The sequence below is a fragment of the Centroberyx gerrardi genome, chromosome 11, assembly GCF_048128805.1.
Source record: "Centroberyx gerrardi isolate f3 chromosome 11, fCenGer3.hap1.cur.20231027, whole genome shotgun sequence".
Lineage (NCBI taxonomy): Eukaryota > Metazoa > Chordata > Actinopteri > Beryciformes > Berycidae > Centroberyx > Centroberyx gerrardi.
Genome location: NC_136007.1, coordinates 24787820 through 24814088, shown reverse-complemented (window position 1 = coordinate 24814088; position 26269 = coordinate 24787820). Strand labels below are relative to the sequence as shown.

The following is a 26269-nucleotide window of genomic DNA, read 5'->3' as shown; positions in this document are numbered from 1 at the left end:
TACCTCTGCATTTTGTGGACCATGATAGCAAATGACATTTTTTCCCCACTCACATTGAATTATTGCAATTCCAGTACTGCTCAACTTAGTTCAACAACATAAAAATAAAGGCATAAGTGTAACAGGTGCACTAATAGACTATTTCATGCAATGTTCTGATTTTAAGACGTGTAATGTATACAAAGGCATTGTGTCGCATAGGCTTAGTGTTGAGCATTGCCACTTTGAACACACCTGGGGTCAATGGAGTTTTCAGAGGTTGATGGGAAGCTTTTTTCCTGACATTGATCAGTGGACAAATAATAATAATAACAATAATAATAATAATACAAAATTAAAAAGTCATTGGTGAAACGTGTATTGATTTAACACCTTTGAGTTCAGGTGGGTAATACCAGCATTCCATTACATCAACATGATTCAAAGATAGCCATGTGATGGGATTAAATGTCATTATGATTAGTATACAGATGTGTCGAGTGTTTAAGGTGCAGAACTGCCTGGGTTAAGCTAAAGTGGATGTGACGAATCATAGAGTTCACATTTGCAACTATTTCTTGTTTCCTTTTCCCTTTTTCTTTCTCTAACAAAGAGAAGAAATAAAAAAGTATATTGCTTCAAAAAAACATCTTTTTTTTCAGGTTTTTTTTTTTAAATATTGTGAAACATTTTCATTCACCACTTCTTGGGTTGTCTAGATAGACAGAGCATTACATTATCAGTCAAAGATACATACAGAAAGATGCTGTGAATCCAAGAGATTAATGATCAATGATGGGACGTGACAGTGACTAATTCCTGGGACCACTTGGTGGAGTCTGTCTGTCTGTCTCTGGCCAACCTCCTATCTACCAGCAGGGGGCACAATGCAAGCACTGATGTATTGCCTGGGTGAAGGGGAGGGGCTGAGAGATCAGTCTGTCACAGTTACAATAGTCAGTCCGAGGACCGCGGCCCCGGTATGTTCCGGCTGCGCGGGAGAGAAAGACCGAGGATCTGCAAACCTAGCTGCACATGCTCTCCATCCGTCTCTCCCGCCCACCACCTCCTGCTCCTGTTGTCACTGGGCAAAGTTAAAACGGGGAGAGGGCTCCTCATTTGCTCTTTCCAGACGTGCTGGAGCCCCCCGCCCCGCCCTCCACCTTGTCGGCAATCTCCGACGTGTCTAACTTCTCCGAGCCGTCCCCCTTCTCTGATCTCTCCTTCTCAGACCTCTCCTCCCCCTCGGCAAGCTCGGATCTCTCTGACCTGGCATCTGCGTCCCCCTCCGACTTCTCCTTCCTCTCCGAGCGGTCGGGGTCCGTGGACGAGGTGCCCGGCTTGTCCCACTTGGCCATCTCCTCATGCTCAGATATACAGGTGGTGATGTTAGAGGTCCAAGCCTTCAGGTCCTCCTACAGAGACCATGAAGAGACAGGGGTCACCTTTCATGTAATACCTTCCTCAGACTTCTTCATGTTGCTATTTGGGGTTTGTGCAACATTTAAAATTGACTTTAAAGCTGCACTAGGCATTATGAGTCTAAATCACAATTTGGGGCTGCAACAGAGGAGAGCGTCCACTCCCCCCTAGTTGAGACACTGTAGCTTTATTGTATTTGCCCAAATTAATTTCAAGTGTCGGGTATAGACACTCTGTTCCCAGTGCAGATAAAGTGACAAATCAAAACTTAAGAGCAAAATACAAAACTGCCTACTAAACATCAGTGAGTGAGCGCTCCGTCCAGAGAAAACTGGACTTTTTTTCACCAGCCACGCCAAGAAGAAATTTAAGTCAGAGGAGTGCGCAGTTTACTGATATCACTTGACATTTCTGGGTAATGAAGTCCTTCAAATTAAAAAAAAGTCAAAGTTACCTCCTGCTGCCACTTGGGGCCGCCAAAGTGCAAAGTTGCCTAGTGCAGCTTGAAAATGTCTTTCCTGCTAACAAAGCTGGAACCAGGTCCCTTCAGTAGATCTTAATGCTATTTCAGGGTGTAGGGTAGCCTCTCCATTTTAATATGCAAGCACAGTAAGGAATATATGCCCCACTTATGGTTTGCATTGAGTTAAGTCCCTGAGGTTTCAAAGAAAAAATAAATCATCCCCCTCCCAGCTGTCATGATGCGTGAAAATACAGACAGTGCATTTTCACAGCATTTCCTGTCGTCTAATTTTACTATGTAAACCAATAGAAAAATACAGAAGGAAAAGCCCACTAAAAAGGGCATCCCCGTGTTTTCATATAAAGTATCAGACGAGTGATGATTTTTCTATTTGAATCCTAAAGAGCTGGATTTAAATACCATCCGTAAAGAAAAACAGGTAAGGTAGGACTTTTCCTTAAAGCACAGACATTTCTCACTTGATCTAAGAGTTCTGGTCTCTCATAGAACTCCTATGTGGCACATAGTAGTCAAACTATAAAGTAAGAAACATGGTTTATCTCCCAATGTCTGCCATTACATAAGCAGAGCTCCACTATTGTGTGCTCTAATGTGAGAATGGAAAAACAACACACTCAAGCATTATTTAAGTACAGGTCTTCTTACCTCGTCTTTTGCATGGAATACAAAGTTATTTCCATCGTTTATACTGTTGCAGAGAAAAAGAGTGAGACATTGTCAGTTCCTTCTGCCCTAATGTCCCATTACCAATGAATGATCTAATTCTGCACTTGTATTTTGATTTTCTGTGTTGCTATTTATATTATGTTATGACTCAGCCAGAAAAAAACATTATTCTTACTTGAGAACAAAGACATTCTTCTTCTTCTTGTATCCCATAGAAGCATCAAAGGAGCAGACACCTAGGTCGAGGGGAGTCTCTTCATTGTAAGTTGCGGTGTGGTTCCTAGCATCCTTGTAGAAGGTCAGCTTTCCCTCTGTCAACACGCAGTATACGTTCACCCAGGACTTGCTGGAAAACAAAAACGATAAAAGAAGTGGGAATTAATGTTAGAATTGGTGGTGGTGACATTATATTTTTGCAGATGGCTTGGGAGGGTTGAGCAAAACACATATCCTCAGCCAGATAAAATAAACTATATGTTCTATTATATATTTGTTAAAGGATAAAATCACTGTTACTGATATGTGAATTCAATGGGATTTATATCTTGGTGAGCGCCTTTTTCCATTATTGAGATATTCTGTAACCGTTTAGGCTAATTCATTATTGCCATATTCCTGCATATCTGAAAATGTACTGAAAATCCATTTGGATGTCACTTAGACATCCTGGCTTGTGGTAAATGGGGCTCTTCATAAAAATAGTGACATCTGTCTGTATCACAAGTTGGATTTGCCTGAATGTTGAGTTGATTCAACAAGGTGAGAGAACTACAGTCAAAATCATGGATGAATAGAACTTTGTAGCATTTTTTCAAGATAGTTTCATGGGCAACAGCTGTTGCTTAATGAAAGGGTATTGGTCTAATAGAAACAGCATGTCTGAAGTCCCATCATATCAAGCTTACCGCAGGGACTTGGCGTGTCAGTCTATGGTCTGAAACAAGTACCATTTTTGGTAAATTCTGAATACAGACATAAGTAGAGCACAGAGTTTGGATCACCACAGTTAGGATATCTTAAAACAAAAATAAGAGGGCAGAGTTATAAAGATAAAATAGGAAACCAAGGATTTAGGATTTGATTTTGTAATGGCAAAATAGGATTTTTCCTTTCTTTCCTTTCCTTTCTGAGATAAGACAGGATAGACAGTTCCAACTGTATTCCATAATATGGCCCCTATGTCCATATTACTATACAACTATGTCTGTTGTGTGATTTGTCAGTGGTGGTCGTACCTATTGGGGCTCCTCTGCTGGGCTTCAAGGTCAGAGGTGGTTGCCTTTTTGCGGTAGAGGAAGCCTTCATTATGGGCAGTGTGTGAAGGCGGCTGGGGTGTCGTTGGGGCACCGGTTGCTGGGGCCGAGCGAGAGCGCCGTGTCTCTTCGGGCTCTTTCGGACGGGGCCTCCTCCTCGGTTTGGGGCGGTCTCGCGCGCGAGGGCGTCCGTCAAAGCGAGTCACCGGTGCTGAGAGACTGCTGGGAGGCCGATAGGGCTCTCCTCGTGCCTGAGAAGGCAGATACAGAAGAGAATGTCACTCAGAGACACAGTGAAAGGTGAGTTTAGACAACACGATGTACGCTAAGTGAGCTAACTCACTTGTGCTGCCTCTCTCTCCTGGACCTGCTCTACAATCTCTGCCATGGTAGATCTCTTCTCCCTGCAGTGGCAACAGACATGAGTCACCCAAACAGCTAACACAATCAATATGTGACCTTAAAAATCAATGCATTAGGATCGCTTTGGACAGTGCTGACTAGGCAAACTGTACAGACCAATTTCGTAATGAACATTTGAATTTCGCTGTCACAAACATGACTCATTCACTTACCCCGAGCGCTTGTCGGAGCCCTCCTTGATGGAGCCCTCCAGGTCGCTCGAGTCTTGCCTCTGCAGCCTCGGCTTGCCGCTGCCCTCCTGCTCGCTGGACGACTGCCTCTCCAGGCGCCTCCGGTAGCGCTCCTGACGGACAATCAACGGCAGCTCGTTCAGCCGGGCCTGGATCTCCTGTTCGCTGGAGGTCTGTCTGCCCAACTTGTACTCCCTCTCTCGCCTCAGGTGGTCCATCTGAGGGTCAGAGCGACTGCCGCGGGGGTCCCTCTGGAGCCGGCCATGGAGGAGCTCCAGCCCCGACTCTGGCCCCACCATGTCCGCCATCGGGATGTCCCCGTACTGTTCCCTTTGCGCTCTGCTGGCTTCCAGGAGGGGGTTTACGGCCTTGTGGATGTGGTTGATCCTGGGCTGCATGAAGTCGGCTTTCAGGTGCTGCCATGCGTACGCCATTTTAGGGTCCATGATTCCACCACTCTGAGCCAGGAAACCAGAGCTACCCAGACTCCCACTGCCGTAATGATTTTGTGCCAGAAAGCCTGAACTACCCAATCCCCCACTGCTCGGATAATTTTGCGCTAGGTATCCGGAACTTCCCATGTTAGGCTGTTGTGCCAAATACCCAGAACTCCCCATATTAGGCTGCTGTGCCAAATATCCAGAACTCCCCATATTAGGCTGTTGTGCCAAATATCCAGAACTCCCCATATTAGGCTGTTGTGCCAAATACCCAGAACTCCCCATATTAGGCTGTTGTGCCAAATACCCAGAACTCCCCATATTAGGCTGTTGTGCCAAATATCCTGAACTCCCTAAATTAGGCTGCTGTGTCAAGTATCCAGAACTCCCAATATTTTGCGGTTGTGCCAAATATCCAGAACTGCCCATATTCTGCTGTTGTGGCAGATAGCTTGGGCTTCCCATACCCCCACTGCTTTGCTGTTGAGCTAAGTTACCTGAACTTCCTAACCCGCCTTGATGGTTTTGCGTATAGTGGCCAGAACCGCCCACACACCCAGGACTCAGTCCAAGGTAACCAGAGCTCTCTGCACCCCCACCAGTTTGATGGTTCATCCCAAGGTAACTAGAAGTGTCTCCTCCACCGCTCTGGGGGTTCAGCGCCGGGTAGCCGCAGCCATCTCCACCTCCAGCCGCTTGGTGGTTCATCCCAAGGTAGGTGGAACTCTCCAACTTCCCACTGCAGTGCTGATCCAGTCCATGGTAGCCTGATCCGTTTATAACTGGAGCGTAGCTGGCTAGGGTAGAGGACAATCTCTGGGCTGCAGGGGTGGCACCCAGCTCCAGACTGGTCTGTGTGGGCTTGTGTTCAATATGCGCCTGTACCGTCTGCCTCAAGAAAGATGAGGTAGCACTAGCTGAGGGAACACTGGGAGTCAGACAAGACAATGGGAACATCCTTCGGCTGGAGAGCGGGGTTGTCTTTTTCTCCTCCTCTTTCTTCTTCTCAGCCTAAAAGGTAGAGTTTAAATAAATGATAGCGTAGCATAAAACCAATAATAAGCTGAATAGAAATGTATGACAGATCCATGACAGCAGAAATAAAACACATTTTCAGGAATGTTTTGCTCCTTTCAAAATAGTTTTACGTCCGCTTTATTAGCTGGTGTACAATGGAGCATGACGAGGCAAATGGGATACAGTGAGCAAGGGTGCACGACATGCAGTAAAGGTCATGAGCCGGATTTGAGCCCACAATGCTGCAAGCACACGGCATGCGCCCCTGCCTGCTAAGCCAACAGGACACCCCAAGGTCACATTTTTTTCCTGCAGCAGCACTAAATTGTGACTCTACTGTATTGATGAAACATTTATCTACAGGCAGGCTTACAGCGGAAAGCTGGCGCAGGGAGCTGAAGCGTTCTTTCCAGGTTACAGCAGCCTTGCGGAAGGCCTCATGGCGGAGGATGAGCTGCTCGACCTCGTCTGTCTGGGCCTGGGCCTGTCCTCCCTCTGGCTCCCTGGAGGTGATCAGTGGCTCCTTGGCCTTCAGCCAGGCCTCCGCCTTCACCGTCTCTTGGGCGAACTGGAACATTTCCTGCTCTGGAGGGACAGCAGACACACGGCCCAATCACCATCACAGCACATTTTAATGCACAGACGAGTAGAAATCTGTTGTTAAAATGCTTTTGTGTACATTATTGTGTTGTTTTATGCACAAGATAATAGCTTGGATGCGCAATAGTTTAAGTCATGTTCACAGTGAGTGTGTAGTGTTCTCTCGCTCAAACAAGAAGAGCTATTAGATTCATACATGATTCATGCATGATACATTAACTTCATATAACCATTTTGATTTTGAACCCATTTGACATTTAACATTTTGTTGTGTTAAGAGTTGCTTCTGCTCCCATGTAGCTGTCTAGTAAGTTACTCACTGCGCTGTAACCTTTCCTGGTGTTTGTCCCATTTTTCAGCAAGATCCTTCTGCTTAGCTAGAAGGCTGTCCAACTTCTCTTTTATCTGTGGTGACAGATAGATTGCATTCATGATCACAATAATATTGCCATCCTGACATGGTAATTGTGTGGGTTTTATAAATTCTTTTGAGGCAACTGTGATTGCAATTATGATGTGCTGTACTGTTTGTTAGCCTGACCTCCTCGGCTGCAGGATTGCCTGCAGCCAGCAGGATCTTGCCTAGATCTGCACACTGCTGTATGGTCTTGCTGCGGCCGTCCATCTTGGCTTTCAACTCCTGGTGTTGTTTCAACATCACCTCCAGAGCCACCACATCCCTGAGGCAGGATAGGTCAGCCAGGAAACAGAGAATAACCAACAAAGACCACAAGGGAATGCTTATACCTACAGAGTTTTAAAATCTTACCTGTACACTTCACAAGTACGTACAAGTATATATGTATGCATACATGTATATACTGTATTGATTACAGATTAGATTATATTCTGAGTAAAATGATATCAGTGGACCCTATAATTAAAGATGACGGCCTCCTGATTTGACATTTTTACCAGTCCTACAGTGACTGTATGTCCATATATGTGTCCATATATCAAGAGCTGCTCAAAGATTTTAAGGCAAGTGTGGAAGTGCTAGGTGCATGGTGGGATTGGTTTGGAAAAATGACAAAAAAAAATGTCAGTGATTACAGTGTAAAATATATAGCCTGCAATTACATCATATGAAAAATTGAATAACAGATGTCATGTGAAATTAGGTCAAGGTGGCATAGCAGCCTATTTCGAAACTACGCAGTAATGAACTTCTGTCTACAGGGATTGTACAATATACAAGACCACAGGGATTTTTAGGTCAAGTGAACATTGAACCACAAAAGGCGATTTCCTAAACTAGATCACATATACAGTAGGTTTCCTGTACAACTCAACACAGACGACAAAACACAACGAATAACTCAACTAACAAAGGAGATGGCAATGCTTTTGGAGTCTTACCTTGGTTCATCCCATCCTATCTGGCCCATGATGCCTTCCATCCACATCAGGTTTTCACGCACCACTGAGAAAAACTGCACCTTGTCGGTCACTGAGGTGACCTGGACGCGACTGGCCTCACAGGAGCTCAGCAGCTCCTTCCATGCCTCCATCACTTCCTGCTCCTTGATCATGATGGCCTCGGCCTTCTCCCCAGCGTAGATGGTCCTCAGCTGGGCAGCGTTCTCCTGCAGCTGCCTCACCTGCACCGAGCCAGGATGATGTTAGTGGCTTCATCACACTTTAATCAGTGTCGGTATAGTCAGTGTGGCAGACTGTTTGTATGGAAGATTATATTCATAAAGCAATCATTTTTATATGTCTTAACAAATTCTTCTTTTGCAGTGACCTCTAGAGGCCTGTGGCCTCAAAAACACCACCAGACTCTGGATATCTTCTTTTCAGGTTCTCTTTCCAGCCATTAGCAAATTAATTGCGAAGGGGCTGGAATGAGGATCTGACCACAACATATCCAGTTTGGTGAAGTTTTCTCTGGTGCAGACTTCTAGAAGCAGTACAGTGGCTACGTTTACATGCACTCCCAGCAGTCTTACATGCACATTCAGTCTTTAACCTGATTACTCAAGTAACACGATTATGAGAAACCCTGTTAATATGCCTGGCTTACTCCGATATTGGGTTACATGCCATGGGGGGGGGGGCACCTCAGGTGGACCGGAGGATTCTGTTAACCGGTTTATTCATGGAAACTGAATAAATAGACCTTACCCAGAATATGGCCAATGGCATAGCAATGGTTACTCCGTGCATGTAAACGTAGCTGATGACACATTTCGTGATCGGAAATTAGTATGATAACAGACATATCCACTCATGCTCGTGTCCCTCAATAGCGAGTACACTGTGTGACTGATGGGTAGTGCTCACCTGTGCGACTAGCAGTTGAAGGGCATGCTCAAAGGAGTGCATGAGTCTCTGCAGGGTGGCTGGATTGGCGATGCTGGCTTGGCACGCCCTCACCTCTGGCAGCTGCCTCATCTTCCCTGCGATCTGAGCCAAGACCTACAACACAGGACAGCGTCATCATCATCACGAGGACTTTAAAAATAGCAGCCGCATGTAATGGCTAGACTGTCTACCTCTGAAACAGCAGCGAAGAACATAGTGCAATCGAATTAGAGACTGATATTATTTGTGACTGTACCTCTTTGCAGTCAGTGAAGAACTTGTGCAGCTGGTGCGACGCGGCCAGCATCTGCCTGCGGGTCTCCATCAGCTCCAGGAGGTCGGCCCAGGACTCGTTCAGTCCGTCCTTCCACTCAGCGATGGTGGCTGCGTCTGTGTGGCCGCAGTCGATCATCTCGTTCACCATTTTATTCACCTGCTCCATCCGCTGCTGGCCGATGTTGTTGGTTTCTGAGGAAAACTTGGTGAACTTCTCCTGAAGCACCTGGAACACACAGAAACCACCCAAGACTATAGGCCATCTATAGACAGGAAGAATGACAATAAGACATATTTCAATTTTTGGCTTATAAACCACCAACAGATCATTTTTACAATTTTTGTTTTTTCAAATGTTTACTTCAATGACTTTTATTAAAAGAGTATTCTATTTTTGAGACCAAACATTATAAGCATTTATACCTAACTCATATATCATATTTGGCACAGTATGTGCATATGTATGCTTCAACTTATCTTCATGTAGCAAAACTCTAATCAGAAACCAAAAGTTGCTTGGCTTATAGCTAAAATTGCTGTGCAGACAATGATTTCTTAAGTTGACAGTTTTGTTATATATGACATACATTGATTCTTTTAGACATGTCCTGCTGAATCATAAATTATTTTTATGATTATTCAAAATTTTGTGTAAAAGCAATGCAATTAAACGTTATAAGTAAAATTGACCTATTGGTGTTTTTAGGGGGGTATTCGGGGGGTCTTGCCTATTCTAGCATGAGAATGACTCAATCAAGATTTTTTCCATTCTGGTCTTGGTAATAGCTAGATAATAATAAGAACAGCATGTCCCAACGTGATAAGAGTACTAGTATTCTTAGTATTCTGGGTCTCTGAGCAAGACTAAATATGACCCAAAGTGGACACCAAACAGAGCAGACCAAAGAAGTTTAAGATCCCCTGCAATTAGTGTAAGCAGCTACAACTGTGTTCCTCCAAGGACTGACCGTGACATCCTCCAGGTCATGGCCGAGGTCAGTGGAGCTGGCCACCGCCTCGCGCTCAGTGATCCACTTCTCTAACTCTTCCACCTCCTTGTTGAGCTGATAGAGCCAGTACTGCTGCTCCAGCTTGGTCTTCCTGTGCTCCACCATGTCCTTCAGAGACACATACAGCCGGTCTATGTGGGACTGTTGCTTGGTGATCTGCTCACTGTTTCAAATAGAGAGAAACACAGTGAAAACAAAACGTAACGTGAACGTCTTTTAGCTATCGAGAACTTTCGAGGACTCTTCTACGATACTCTTCTATCTAAGGTCACAAACTGTATATCTGTGCCAGAGGCTGTGTTTTGTGAGTCTGTTGCATTTGTGCACAAGAGATGCAATAGGGCCACCGAATGTACTGTAGAGACATGGCCCAAGGACAGTCACATTTCTGCATTGCCCCCCTCAACTGTGTCATTGTGGGCCTTCCAGCTGACTGCCAAACCACAGGCTTTATATGTTTTTCTATATATTACTGCCTTCCTTCCTTCCTTGGTCTACAATGTGTATATTAAAGGACAGGATTTGCTGCTTTGTGGGTGCATGTGTGAGGGTGGGTCAGGCCACACCTTTCTGGGTGTCCCAGTTCCAGTAGACGCTGGCATTGCTGGGATAGCATGCCTACTGTCTCTGCATATGTCTCCACTGTTTGCTCCAGGGCCAGGTGGCTCTTCAGCAGCTGCAGGGTGCTCGCCTCATCCTGTAAAACATCGGCATTATATTAGGATATTAGCCTCATGTGTCCACATGGTGCATATATGCCAACAAATGTCTGTATGAATGCCAAGGCTGTCCGTACCGTGCCTTTCTCCTCATTGACAAGATGCAGCTTCTGACCAGACAGCCAAGACTCCACCTTAGCCGCCTCGCTGTAGTACTGCTGCGCCTGCAGCACGGCGTCCAGCATCACCGACCTCCTCTCCACCTCCAACCGCAACACCTCCCACAGCTGACGCACGTGCCCCGCCCCTTCACGCACAAAGTCCACCTCAGGAGTCCGCAGCGAAGCGATGATCCCCGCCCGGTCCAGGACCTCCTCCACTCGCGCCCGCCGCCCCGTCAGCTCCCTCTGGAGTGTCTGCAGGACCAATCAGAGGCAGGGTTTAGGGTTGAGTGGGCCGAGGTCACATTTCAGCTGACCACAAATAAATACTTGATATTGATAATTGTGGTGGTAGGAGGGTACCAACAACACGTAATCTCAGACACTCACTTGGTTCTTTTTCACATGCTGCTGTACACTCTGGAGGTTATTGCCATATTCCTTAGAGGAGGCCAGGGGAAGCCGCTCCTGAATCCACAGCTATGCAAGAGATTGGAAAGGAATTAAAAAGGAGGTACACTGATGAATGAGATAGAGAAAGGGTGAGGGAAAGGATGGGAAGCTCAGAGAAAGGAGAGTCACTCACTATCTCATCCTCCAGGTCTTGGGCGACTTGGTGCATCTCTTTGGAAGCCAGCAGGATGCGGCGCCTCTCCTTCAGGGGCTCAATGAGGCGGACGATGCGGGTCTCTACCACGCCTGACTGCTCGCCGCCTTCCCTGTCGCCTGCCATCAGCCCTCGCTGGGGTAGGCAGACCCCCTGCAAGCTTCCCAGCTCTCCAACATCCTTATAAAAGTCCCCTATCTGAGACTCCATGGTCTGTGCCGGAGGGAAGGGGAAGGTCACGTTAGAGCCAGATGAGAGATGGCCAAACACATCAGCTATTTTCTTATCTGAGCATTTCAATGTTACGTAATGGGTTGCCTCGCTTTAAGAACAAAGCATATGGTGCATTCTTTAATGCCAATGAACCTCGTGTGTAAAAACATGCCAAAACAATGGGTTCTGTGGACACACTTTAGGGCTGAGGAAGATTACATAAACTACAATGACTTGAAGTATATGTCAAACACATGGCCTCTACCAAGGCAGACTGGAGTTTTAGTTACACAAACATTTCTCTGAGGCAGAGCTGCTCTGGAGGCAGAAATGATCTCATTGGCTGAGTCAGTGGGCGGAGCCAAAGAAGCACAGTTTTTCAAGCTACGTAACATTAGACTGAAGCCATGTGAAAAAGGCAAGGGGTAAGAGAGGAGGAAGCTTGTATATTATAAAACCTAGTGCTCTTGACAGTAGCTGAAAAAGTCATACTAGCCGTCTAGCCATACTAACTCGTTAGCCTAGCTGGCCATCCAAGTTCAAACAAGCCATACCAGCCTATAATACGATTATTTCTGCCTTCAGAGCAGCTCTGTCCCCGAGAAATATCTGTATAACTAAAACTCCAATCTGCTAAGAAAAAAGGAAAAATTCACATATGAAGGAATCATTTGGGCTTTAGTAACACTGACTTAATGCAATATACAGTACTGCAAACAACTTCCTGAGAGACATCTGCCAAAGATAGCTCCAAGTCTCTACAGGAGACTCTCGAGAGCCTTGAGATTTACCTGGAATTTCTGGAGCTGCTCATTGAAGGTGGGCAGATGGTGCGCCTGTTCCAGCTGGGGGGGCTGCTGCTCCAGGTGGGAGAGCTGGTTGTCCAGGTCCGAGTAGCTCTTCATGGCCGGCTCAGGCTTGTTGTTTTCGAAGAGCTGGCGGGCCTTGGCCTTGGTCGTGCTCTCCAGGTCGGACCAGCACTCCCTGATCTCCTCTAGTTTCTGCTGCACAACTGAGCGCAACTCCGGCTTCTCCTGGATCAGCTCCTGACCCTCCTGGAGAAACAGAGTTGGGATGAGGAAAATGAACGAGCGAGTCGTCCGGTTTCCCATTTGGGGATAATTCAAGATGCATTTCAATGTCAGTGTCAAAACACTGCATAAGGGAGCGTTCAGGTGCGATCTATCAATGTAAGTCTTTATCACTGTATGTTCACTTGTGTTAACAAACTTACCCTATTCAAAAATTACATTAAGTCTTGGACAATCATATTTCTTGGCTGAGTGACTTTATGCTTCCTACACGTACACTCCTTTAATGTCAGCTTTTCCTTCAAGGGATGTTTCTTATGGGCTGAGATGATTGTTGCCTCATTTGGTAATATTAATACCACAAATCTGTGAATTGTGCGGGTTAGTTCGTTCTACAGAGCTGTCCACCATTTTAGATTTCAAGCATATGGACTTTGATGTCTATCATAATGATTTTTTAAATAGTTTGGCTTTTATCACACTCCTTTATCAAACAAAGCTTTGGTCTTTAAAGAAAAAGCTATAGGTGCTAGTGCCCCCAAATGCAGCCCTTTGAAGTCACTAGACGCATCCCTAAACACATCACTTTATCCTAGACCATGAACCTCACCAAAGACAAAATAGAGAAGAAATGTCAAGCACCCCCTTTTTCACCTGGATCTTTTCTCAGTGTATGCATGCCAACATTTCGGAACAGGACTGTGACGATAACGTGACAGAGTGCTAGAAACTGAGTGGACGAATTCACGGTTTTGTCCTCAGAATAACAGTTAGCTAGTAGGGAGGGACGACGCAGCTCCATGCCAAGGCTGGAGCCCCCTGCTTGCAAAGAGGCAGGTGTATGGAGCAAAGCTTGGCCTCGGGCTGACCTAAAAATCATGCATGGAAAGTCTAATAAACCCCTGTTCTGTCCATCGCCTGTGCTCTTCTTCCCCCCTCTAAATCTTGGGCTTTGTTCATGACGTGAGCTGGATGAGGAGATGCGGAGAGATCAAAGCTTGTGGCATTTTCCTTTGTGTCGATGAAGCTCTCTGTGGCTCCTTTCCAATTCCCTGAAATAGAATCTTCCCAGTCTCCTCCCATACTTAGACTTAGGGGAGTCGGAGGTGTTTTCCTAGTATGACGAGCTTTCGTTTTCGACATTTCCTCATCTGGCTCACGGAGGCCCATTTAATGTTAGCAATAGCGCAGACCTTCAGGACGTATGTGTAACAGTCTCTGATAATGTCACTGATTTCGTCAAATTTTAAGAAACAGGCATCACATTCTTGCACTGCATATGATAATGAATGGTGTTTTCATTTACTAGAGCTTGCATTGGAGCAGTAACCTTGCATATATGACAGATTTTATCTTCCAAATCCTGCCTCTCTGCTTTATCTTTCACAGAGAGCTGGACCTATCCTGTGGCTTTCATAATGCAGTGCTGCATTCCTCCTCTTGGCACAGGCTCTCTGCTTAACTGCTGCTAGCGCTCACTCTCTCACATCCCTCTCTCACTCCTATCTTCCTTCAGCCTCTCTCTCCCGCTCATAATGCAGAGCCAGCAGAAAGCAGGTCTCTCTCTCTCTCTCCTCTCTCTTGGCTTTACTGACACACAGGGAGAGGGAGAGGGAAAGGAAATCAGAGAGGGGGTGGAGAGAGGAAAGGAGAACGGCAGAGTAAAGAAATAAGGGTAGGAAAAGGAAAAAGAATCAAAGGTTTATGGAAGAGAAATCAGGCTGCGGGTGTGCATGGGCTGTGCTAGAGCATGGGCGCAGTTGGATCCAAAGGGCATCAGTGAAGGGAATATTCCAGGTAGCCATGGCTGACATAGTGCGATATTTCAATGGCTACCACAGAAGAAACACGCTATTATAGTAGTATCGTGTCGTCAAATTCTGCAGGCTCGCCCGTTTTGCTGATACAGCATAGTGAAATGGTGGGTGGCATTAAACGGCTTGTTTTATACTGTTGGCACAAACACGAATGCATTCTCAGCCATGCATAAAAGTAACAGCATGCAACTTGTGCCATCATCTATTCTACATAACGCTTATGCTAATGGTGAATCCACAAAATATCTTTTAGCATCCTTGAAGAGGCTCACATGCAGTAAAACATACATTATCTGCACTTCAGACATCCAAATGCACTAGCTAACCAAACAGGCATAATGCTGCAAATATACTATCACTGGACCAAGATGACAGCTTCCTAGCTTGATGCCATTTTGTCCCTTCGGCCCATCCCACAATGCAACACTAGCGAACATCTAATATAGTTAAACTGGGAAGCCATCAACTTTGAACACTTGTGCCATGATTTGCAATTTTTGAATTTTCCCTCGATTCAAACAATTAACTAGCAACTGTGAAATAGACTAGACAAAATGTTTCAGGAAACATGAGTATGCACTTTTGCATAAGCATTGGTCTAGTATTTAAGTGTACTTTCATAATATCATTGTCTTTTGAATGAGGTTCCACTCTATTTCCAAAATGTATAGGCTAAATAAGGTCATTTACAAATGGATGTAATGCACTTGGTACATAGTACATGGTAAATAATCAAAATAATGGAAAAACTAGCAGAAAGACATACACCTAGTGGCTTTCAGTACTAGTGGACAACAGTTGATGAACCCACTATTTGGGGACGCAGCTTAATCTTTGTGGAAACTAATTTTGGATCTCAACTGAATTTTTAACAAAACGCATTATCGTAATGTTGGGAATTTGTCTTAGGAATGATTTATTTCCTCTCAGCAAATGCACCAAACAGCAGCACAATTTAGATTAAGACAATTTATTCATCTGGACATACAGCAAATAAAAGAATAGAAGAATAAAGCAAAAACAAACCAAAACAACTACAGCAGCAGCAGATGTACAGGTGAGATAAACATCTATAAAAAAAGATCAAGGTGACAAGCAAAATGCAACCGAATGGAAATGACTGCAAAAATGGTACAACAAAAACAATAAGACAAGTAAGGAAAATAGTAAATACGGTACATGTAGACTGAAGTAGACCTAATGTGGATAGTGAAATCTATGGGAAAGTGAGAGTATGGTAGTAAGTCGGAGGGTGTGTGTGTGTGTGTGTGTGTGTGTGTTTTCAAAGAGAGAAATAGAGGCAATCTGTGTGTCATTATACTGAGGGAAAACTAACAGCAGTTTGATTCATCAGACAGATCGTAAGTCTACATTTGAAACTGTTGACAGATGTCAATTAATTGTCAGTGTAGATGCAACTATTTCTCAATCAGGATCTTCTACATCTAATAGAAGAACTGACAGCAAGTGGTGCAAAATGTGGGGAGGTGCAGGTAGTTGGAGAGTCTGGTGTGAATTAAGCTGAAAGTATATTTTGCAGGGAAACAGAGGGGATTCTGGTTGATAGCAAAAATACATGTTTAATATACTGTATGTTTATGATAAAGACAGAATATTTAGTGGACAAAGGAGTGGTACTGAATGTTCCGTCCAGCATCTGAAAGTGGAGAATGGTAGTAAATGTTGCGGGCCAAGCAATGTTACAGTATGTGAGGAACATTATACTACAATGCAGTGTGTTTGTGCTGTGAAAATTATAAAGTGAGATTTTTACATTTAGGGACAGTTTCCTTAGTTGGAACCATTTGGACATTTTTTTTCTAAACCAGCATTTGCCTCAGCTATAAGTGAAGAGATTTTTGTGATGTGATAAGCTCAAGTTGGTATCGTCAGCAAAAACAACAGAAAGCATTGATGACAATGCAGCAGCTTGGTCACTGATGTAGACCAGGAACAGCAGTGGAGGCCTGCAGGTTATCGTTGCCCTATCCAGTGTCCATTTGCAACTACAGATGGTCGTCTGGTGAGAATGGATTTGCTGAGCTATTTGCATGTTTCTCCATGATAGAATCACCAGGATGTCACTATATTAATAGTTTAATTAATAGTTAAAATGTATCCAACACCTCTCACCACTACAGAGCTAAAACCTTTTTTTGTATTGTTGCAGGACCATAAATTGGTGTTACCTGTATTTTGATCATATCCTGTACATGCATAAACAATCAACTGTCAACTACTGAGTACTTAAAAATCACTGCTGTCCATTTCATACTTTTAAACTTTTATACCATCACAACAATTAATCTTGTCCTCCATTGGTGGAGCGAGTCACTAGAACAAAGCTAAACCGAATGCATGAAAATGCATTGTGTGATGTGCAAAAAATGTATAGCGAAATCAAACAATATAAATTCAGATGCAGTTTTTCCTGTCCACTATTTCACTTCATTCACCAGGTTTGGGACTCTATATTTCTAAGTAATTGCAATAACTGATGCACAACAATTTGGGAAACTGGTCAACTGGGACATTATTTAGGCCACCCAGGACAATAAAATCACACAAATGACAGTCACATGGACACAAAACAACTTAATGCACAGATTAGAAAACTCAATTAGATGTGATCTAATTAAGGATTTGGCTATTTTAATGGCAATCTGGGCCATCAAACACTACAAAGAGCTACAAAGGGCTGGTAAATGCACGAGTATGAACATGTACTACTCACCCACAAGGCTACTCATACATGATGTAACACGCCTCTTATTAACAGGATATTCGCTATCTCACATTGGGACAACATGCATTTTTGATAACAATAGATCAACAACATCTGGGAGTCTCACATCATACCTACTCTGATTGAGAAGATTGGGTATATAGTGTAGCATTCCTATAGTTGGATCATGTTTGGAGAAATGAAATGTTCAGAATACTAGCATGAGCCTTTAAGAAGTATGTATCAGCACTTTGATGTATGAGTAGCAACTACATTTTGGATTGATAGAATGTAACAAGTTAAAACAGCCAAAACGCCCAAAATTCATATTTAAATTCTTAAGACCTTCAAAAGACCTTGGCGTATCTTAAAGACAGTGAAAAATGAAAATGGCAGAAAATTTTTTTTGTAGCCTTTAAGTCCCCAAAACTCCATCCTGGCATGTGGTTACAGTAAATGTTCTTCTCATACTGCACCTGCTCTGAAGCCTTATGATCCTAGAAGTAGCCCACAGTTCAAATTTCTGTGTGACATTACAAAATGTCACACTAATTCCAGAGAAAAACACTGGGTCCTTGTAAGAATAGGTGAAACCAGGAAGCTGTAGCACTATTGATTTGAAGCTATAGCAACTAAAACCAAGCTTCAGCAACCTCTGTGTTAATCTGACAAGTACAATGAATGTAAAAAAAAATGTTAGGGACGGTTATCTTGTCATGAATCACAATGATGAGGTGAATCCTGGTTGAATCCATTATCCCTTATTGATTTCCCTTATTAAATCTATACCAATCACAAAGGAGGAGATGTAGACAAATAGAAGCGAGTTAGAGAAGGATTTTTAAGCTTCGAGACAACTGAGATGTGGATTGTGCAAAAGGGGCTGAAACTCAATATCAGGAAGATGTAACTAATATGTTGTACATTCACTGTATGCAGAAAAGCTCAATGAAAAATAACTCATCTTTCTTATCACACAATACTGAATACTATACATACATGGTGATCCCAAACCACTGTTTAAGTCGAATTGGGCACTAGCACCTAGTAGGACAGAGGTGACCGATTGCTATGGGTGCTGTATTTAGCCTACATAAGGGGCGTGGGTCCATTAGCCCGTCGCTGATCTATGTGCTCCAGCGAGACGGGCCCACGGTTTGTTTGTGTGTTTACAAGGCATTTGACCCCTGAGCCATTGGTGGTGCTTGGCACAAGGTCAGCGGTGAGTCCTCTTACTGTAACAGAGAAGCACCCACAGATCCTCCACAGACACACGCCGGCCTGGGAGCCTCATGTGCTGAGTAAGTACTGAGGGCAGAGGCGGAGGCGAGGGGCCGAGGCGGGAACCCTTCCAAAAAGGACGCCGAGTTCTCCGATCGCGGCAGGACGCAGCGTCATCTTTTCTCTCCCCCGGCCGTCTCTCAGGTAACAGCAGAGAGAGAGAGAGAGCGGCGGGGGCAGACGGAGCGATGTGAGCGGGGCGACGGAGACGCGAGGGTCTCTGGTGCAGAGAACTTTTACGAAACCACGGCGGTCAGCACCGGAGAGACGAAGCTCGATGTAGCAGCCATCTTCTGCACTCAGTGTCAATCCTTTCTGTTTATGTATCTGGTATTTGGCATGAAAGGTTATACAAATACGCTGATGATTCAGAAGCAACACGGTATCCTGTTTCAGTCCGTGTTCATTTCGAGCTGAGATGTCATTCTGGGTGGAGGGCCTCTCCATGTCAGCCTTAGCGGCACAGTAGATGTACATGATAAGCAGAACATGGCTGCATTTCTATAATTCTGGGAATGTGAAAATGTGAGGAATTGACTGTGCTCATTTCTAATAGGCCGCTGGTTTAAAACTGTGGGTCACACCCTACTGGTGGGTCCCAGGAGAGTCGGGTAGGTCACAGATGAAGAAAAAGACAATTGCAAGAGCGAGGTTACTTCCTTATCCAATGATTTGTGAACAAACTAGACAGGTAATGACACATTATTTGTCTCAGAAAGATTCAAGCCTCCATTTTGCATCTAGCTGCCAAATCTGATGTAAAACTAAGAAATAATTTAATTATATTTCATCGATAAATGTTGGATAGTGAAAGATTTTTAAGTATAATTGCTTTTGTTCATAAGCCTACAACTAGTTTTAGCAGGCTGTCAAACCCAAGACTTTACTGCCATTAAGATTAGGAACAGGTTTAGTTTGGAAGTGCATGACTGGTGACTCCAAGTCCTTGTGGTTTTTTTTGTTTGATTACCTTCATCCCACTGATGCATATTTACTATCATCATGCTTTGGGTGATGACTGACTTGACAGTAAAACCAAGCACAGCACAGGTCTATGTCTTATGTGTTTTTATGTATTTATGTTTATATGTTTTTATGTATCTGGCTGCAAGGAGGACTTCCCCTTGGGGACAATAAAGTTGAACTGAATTGAATTGAATTGATCAACCTGAAGCCCTGCCCCCAGTCATGAATATATATTAGAATAGCAGTAAACTGAGGACAGCCATTATAATATCATGTGGGGCGAGTAGACTCACTCTCCTGCACACCAAGCATCCTCAAGTAAGACATCTTGCTTCTCACTAGTTGAATGACATGAATATGATTGATTATTGACAATAGGCCTTCCTGGGATGGTTTTATTTTAACACATAAAGATTGTCATCATCCTACTTGACAGCTACCAGCTGTCCAGCAATATCTACAAATTTTCCTACCATCATCAATATTCTGCCAATTATAATTCATTGAATAGTAGAGTTGATTTTTTGTCAATGTTTGATCTATTAACATCAAACAAGGCACATAACATTCATAACCTGAGATACAAACAAACCAGACAAGTTGATTAAACTGCCACAACTTGTTCAACCACAAACTTGGTATTTGAGATGAAAGGGAATAACCATGTATACAAAGACATTTTTAAATCAACCAAAAGGGAGAACCACAAATGTCAATCTAAATCTAGCAGACCAAATTTCATGAAATTCTACCAAATTTCATAAAAGACAAAATTTCATCAAATTCAGTACAATTTATGAGCCAAGTATTAGATAATACATGAGTTTTGGTTGATACCTGTCACCCAATTGCCTGTAACTCAAAGGGAATTTGTACAATCACTTAGAAACTAAGTGTTCATGTCAGGACTTCTATTTTGATCATACACAATGATCAAAATAGAAGTCCTATGGAAGCAAATCCAGCTAGCAAATCCATCAAGCTAGGGAAGCCAAATAGTGCCACTTGGAGTGTCTAACTGATCACAGCTATGCATGGATGCAATCTCTAAACTGCCATAATGAACTCACTATGGACACCAAATCTGTATTTTTAGCATTTCCATATAGCCTTTGACCCTTGACAGCATTAAATCTTTCACATTTCCACTTGTGCCCCCCCCCCCCCCCCCCTTGAATTGCAATTTGCAGCTGTATTTGATTATTGACTTTCCCTTGTACAAATGACTTTTGTCCCTGTACAAAATGTTTGGTGGCTCCCAAGCAAAATAACATATCTCAAGGTGCTTCCTACCATGAAGAAGAAAATGAGCCTCTGCTAGAGTTTACTGTACATTCAGCTGGCAACATTTGAACATTCAAACATAATATTGTACACTAATTAGCCATAGGTTGTGATACTGTGGAGAACACGGATGAATATGGCTGCAACAATTCAGTATTTGTAATAATAAAAAAAGCACAAACCTATCTGCACCCCTTGGTTGGTCTGCCATCAGCCCTACCTGCAGCCACACTTCAGCTCTTTTGCGTGGTCACTGAACTAAATCCAGGTGGCTGCTGGCTCACTAAGGTCTAGACTTGCATGATGAACCTCGAAAACACATTTCACACATGGACAACCAAGATGGCTAATGAGGATTTCCTCATTAGGTAATGTACAGTAGTAGGACTTGTCTTCAAGGTCCACGGTTATAATTAGTTATATTGGTAAAAGGTCTAATTAATTTTTAATAATATATCCTACAAAAATAATGCATAAAGATCGATACAGTCTAATTAATTTCTTTATGTATTCTACAAAAATGATTAATAATTGAATACACAAGAAAATGTCAATAAAATCTCAGGAGATTATTATTGAGATTTTAAAGACATTTCAGCAAGGTCAAGGATAAGGTCTGATAAATATGTCGCCTTAGTGAAGTCATGTAATAAAAAACAAGTTCACCAAGACTACAGCTAAATTATTCAGGTAAAGCCTCATAAAATGTGAGTCTAAAAGCTTTAAAACTTTACTTGAAATATGCTTTAGTTACATCCTTTGCTATATTGGCTGATGCAGTGGATTGATAGGAGCCACTCATTCCATACTATGGTTTATTAATATAGTATAAGTTTGTCATACATACATAGTGACAATTCAAGTATCAAATAATCAAATAAAAAATCATAATGCATTGACACATTTTGCCTTAGTGTAGCTTTTGGCCATTACAATACATGGAAGGAAATGAGCAATCTGCTCATTGACTTGTACTATGAGAAAATAACGATTAAAACTATTAATCATTATAATGAAATAAATTCTAAGATTGTACCTACAAAAATGCTTTCTGCTTTACATTTTGGTAATGTTCATATTTAAATTGGTACATAGGGCCTTAAGTCAAATGAGCACTTCCTGGTTCAGCAAGAACACTTTTTTTTTAATTTCACGATGGCACCCAGCTGAATAACATCTGTTATTATACTATAATATAATACTATATAATTATATACGATACCTCTACTATAATACTTAAACTTAGTACTTAGGAATTAAAATTCAGTTAAAGTGCTACAGTAATATGATCCCCTATCAAGATACATTAAATCGTACTGAACACAACTGATATGTAAAATTGATATTTCTACATTATGTTTGAGCAATAATTATTGTTTAGTCATAATCAGTGTCTTCTCTATCTTTGCTCCTCTTCTGAACCCTGTTTGCAAGCAGCACTCATACATACTGTATTCTATCGTCTCCTTATCTGAAGCTTGAACTGTGACTGAGCTGAGCATCTCATTTTTCTGGACCGGAGCAGCAAAATGTTTTGGACTGTAACAGATACACGCAATGTGCCATTGACTGAAATGGAGCCTCGTTAACTAATTTACATCTGAAGAGCCCACCTGAGCTTCAGCGAGGCAGAGGGCATGGAGAACATTCTCTATGGATGGGTTGTTGCCTTGTCAGGTTTGCAAAGCATCATGGGAACGCAGGGATGAAATGGATCTGAGGATATTTGCATGAAGTGGATTCACCTTACATCAGTTTTATGTTCCTAACAAAAGCAGATGCCATTTATAATTACACGATTATTACTGGAGTGTGTAAGCTCTGTATGTTTGGCCTGTTCAATGCTGCAAAGCTTTTCTTGCCCTCTACTTAATTCTCTGTAACCCACGTAACTGAGCAATGAAATTCCAATGGTCCATCCAGCCTGGAGAACCACAGAGATCGCATCACCTGCCATCCTGAAAACAACACGGCCACTTTAACAATCATAACCTTGAGAATACAACCCAGGATGTCCCCAAGCCAAGCGATGGAATGAAAGCTGAGCGATGACACCTATCCCACGATCACCTATTCCGTTTTACTGCCACCGCACCCACGCTTCCCCAGTCATGTGCTCTCGTTGGCATATGACCCCCCACCCCACCCCACCCCCCCCCCCACCCCACCCCCCACCCCCGACTAACCTGCTCTGCCTATCTGACCTCCCCATCCAGCCCTCCCCTCCCCTCCCTGCCATCCCTCATGCCCTGGTCACCTCCACTCACCTGCTCTATCTTGGCCAGCCATTCTTTATTGCGGGCCAGCTCTGCCATAAAGGCCTGGTGCTTCAGCCACTTCCTGTGTAGCTTTTGAGCCTCATCCCGCGCCGTGTCTCGGGCCATAAGCATCTTCTCTTCCACCCGCTGTCCCCAATCACTCAGCTAGGGGAGACAAAAATAGCCACCATCAGGAGCCCAAAGCCTGAGCCAGCCCCTCTTCCCCCCTCTCCCACAGGACGTCCTGCCTGCCTCCTCTATGCGAGAGCCACCCGCTCTGGCTCTGCAGGGGCCTGGGTACCTGTGCTGTCACCACCCACCCCCAACCCCCACCAGACACCCTTTTCTGGAGGAAAAAAAAAAAAAAATCAAGATAAGCACCTCAGCAGCAGTGGTAGCAATGGAAGCACTCAAGCCCTTCCACTGGGTCGCCCCTGGGTCCTCATGCCCTACCTCTTCACGGGTCTTGCGGTCCTGATGCTGCAGTGCCTGCTAGCCAGTCTCAGAGAAGGCAAAAACAAGCAACGAAATAGAGGAAATGCGCCAATGACAACACTGGTAAAGAATGACACACACATCCAAGATTCCTTGCGGGGTTCTGGGGTATCTTTCCCCCCCTCCGAAGCTCGATTACAATCCAGCCGTCAACGAAGGTGTAGATGTAGCATATAGCCACGGCAGACTCTTTCAGCCGGGGCAAACCTGACCATCCAGCGCTCGGCAGTCCCGGTCAATCTGTAGTCCTGCCTAATGATGCCGTAGACAGGAGGAGGAGGAAGAGTTGGAGTGGGAGGAGCAGGGTGAATGGGATGCAGAGGCAGTGCAGAGGAGGCCGGAGAACATAAGCTATCCGCTCTTGAAATGCATCGTTCCCACCGCTGCAGAGATGCACACGCAGGCTGGTGTGAGATACTACACTCTCTTCTCTCCCCAGTTCCCCTTCCTCATGTCCCCGAACAGCTCAGCCGCGGTTGGTGCATGCTGCTGCAGTCCTTGCCTCTCAGCTACACTCCTGTGTGTGTGCGCGTGTGTGTGTGTGTGTGTGTGTGTGTGTGAGCGCGAGTGTGTGTGTGTGTGTGTGTGTGTGTGCAATCACAATCAGCACTGCAGTGCCGGAGCAGAGAGAGAGAGAGAGAGTGAGAGAGCGAGAAGGAGGGGAAAGAGGAGGGGGGAGACAGCAAGAGGAGAGAGAGAGAGAGGGAGAGGGAGAGGAAATGGAGAAAGGGGGGAGCGCCAGAGCAAGAGAAGGGGAGAGCAAGTCAAAAGAGGGAAAAGGTGGTGTTGGTGGGGGGGTAGTGAAACAGAGAAAGGAAGAGAGAGCCTGCGTCATCCTTCAGTGTCACCAGGGACATTTCTCTGCACTAGAAATGACTGCACTCGGAGCGGGAGCAGGATTTAGGAGGGAGGGAAGGAGGGGGGGGGTGTCGTTTTAAAACAGCTGAATGAGAGAGGAGGAGGACGCAAGCACACATGGCCCACAGTGCAGCTGACTGATTTGGATCACTGTTCACTCTCCCTTTTTAAGGGGACTGGCATGCAATTTTTACTGCTGCAAATATGTAATTCGGTTACAGAGGGGTAGACGCATTTTACCACGTAGCTGAAACCATTTCCTCATACCTGAATTACACATCAATTTTACGTGATCGGAAAATTTGGTTCGAGTACAATTCCAATTTGCAGTCTGCATTTGCGCTGCAGCAACAAGAGCGTTTTTTTTTTATTTGTATATAAAACTAATACTCATTTTTTGATCACATTGTATCATCATACCACCGGGAGGTAATTAAAATTTCATGAGCAGAGGCTGAAGTGGAGCACTACCCCAAACCACCCAACTACAACAATGTCAATCGAAGTTTTCTTGTTCAAGCTGGTTGTGGTTTTGTTATTACGTTTCTATCACACTTTCATAGATAATCATTAATCAGCTTCATTTCTGTATTTTCTATATTCTGTAAAACCCGCACCTATGATTTATAATTCAAGTCTTTCACATTGTACTATATCAATGTAAAGGGAGAGCAGGAACAAGTAATGCAGATTTTAAGAAGCCACAGGAGGAGCAAAAAAGCCATTTTCAGGTTGAGTGTGGATGCACAATAATCTGATCTCATGTCTCAATAATTGCATTGAAATGCCAGGTGTCACCATAGTTTACAATACACATGAAGGTCACGAGGAATGTGATTTGCATCTGGATATGCTATACTGATAATGAACAATGCGATCACATCCTTACATTTACACCTGGTATTTATATGCGTTTTCATTTTCTATATTCTATCTGCATTGTTTTCGTATCTCATTTCTTGCTCGTACTATGCAAAGGAGACGAGGTTGGTAGGCAGGGAGGTGGCGAGTCTGTCTATTGCCAACAAAAACAAACATGGCAACTGTTGGGTCACCAGAGGTAATGTTACTGTCTGTATTTACTTTTTCCAACTTTGCTGTGGATGGGGTCGTTTTCTACGACTCTCTAGAAGGAGGAAACGGAAACGGAAACGTCAAGAATTAATCATTTTTGGTACACTATCCTGGTAGGCCGGCAGAGAGCAAACATTGATGACGTTTCGATCCGCGAAGATGACATTTTGACCCACAGCGAAAACGTTTCTACCTGCAGCGATGACGTTTCTACCTGCGGTGATGAAGTTTCTACCTGCGGTGATGAAGTTTCTACCCGAGGTGATGACGTTTCCTCATGCAGTGATGACGTTTCTATCAGCGGTGACGACATTTCAACCCGTGGTGATGACTTTTCTACCCTGTGGGCGGAAACTTCCACACTAAAGCGAACATACTGTACGGATTGCGTTTTTCACCCCGCTGACCCCTTACATGCAGTTTTCCTTATCCACAGAACATATCCAGATACAGATTACATTTTAATACCAGGTGTAAATGGAGTCTCTGTTCAGGAACTGATCTGGGCAGATTTGAGACAATCCCATGAAGAGAAGGAGGATCCAACAGTGGAGCTGTCTCAAGTTAAAGGGGCTCTGGGTGGGGCTTCTACAGTAGTGGTCAAGAAAAACATGACAAAGGAGTTGTCCAACCTCAGAAGAGCAAATGACAACATCATCCATGAAACTTCTAAAATCATCCCTACTGCGGTCTGGGCATCTTTCTTGTAGCACACACTGTGAGGCCTGCCCTCTCACTGTCCAACCCTATGGCACTAAGACACTCTGCTTGACTAGTTCTAGGCCTGATCGTC

General features: G+C 44.0%; 1 protein-coding gene across 1 annotated transcript; it reads right to left on the bottom strand.

The window, feature by feature from the left end:
• Window positions 1-1094: 1094 nt before the first annotated feature.
• Window positions 1095-23181, bottom strand: sptbn4a (spectrin, beta, non-erythrocytic 4a). The gene is made up of 20 exons (XM_071898379.2): window positions 23059-23181; window positions 12479-12742; window positions 11454-11687; window positions 11258-11347; window positions 10844-11122; window positions 10614-10744; window positions 10006-10210; window positions 9018-9263; window positions 8741-8875; window positions 7814-8055; window positions 6996-7134; window positions 6775-6859; window positions 6228-6439; window positions 5394-5848; window positions 4380-4889; window positions 4148-4208; window positions 3787-4055; window positions 2727-2897; window positions 2531-2573; window positions 1095-1394 (listed from the first exon to the last, which is right to left on the bottom strand). Exons 1-20 carry the CDS (start codon window positions 23179-23181, stop codon window positions 1095-1097), a joined length of 4194 nt encoding a protein of 1397 aa, XP_071754480.1.
• Window positions 23182-26269: the final 3088 nt, after the last annotated feature.

Coding starts and splice junctions, on each gene's coding strand:
- sptbn4a (XM_071898379.2), bottom strand. CDS start 23,181: ATGCTTATGGCCCGAGACACGGCGCGGGATGAGGCTCAAAAGCTACAC. Junction 5,849..6,227: donor CCCTGCGCCAGCTTTCCGCT/GTAAGCCTGCCT, acceptor TCTACCTTTTAG/GCTGAGAAGAAGAAAGAGGA. Junction 2,898..3,786: donor CAGCAGAGGAGCCCCAATAG/GTACGACCACCA, acceptor TTTGTTTTCCAG/CAAGTCCTGGGTGAACGTAT.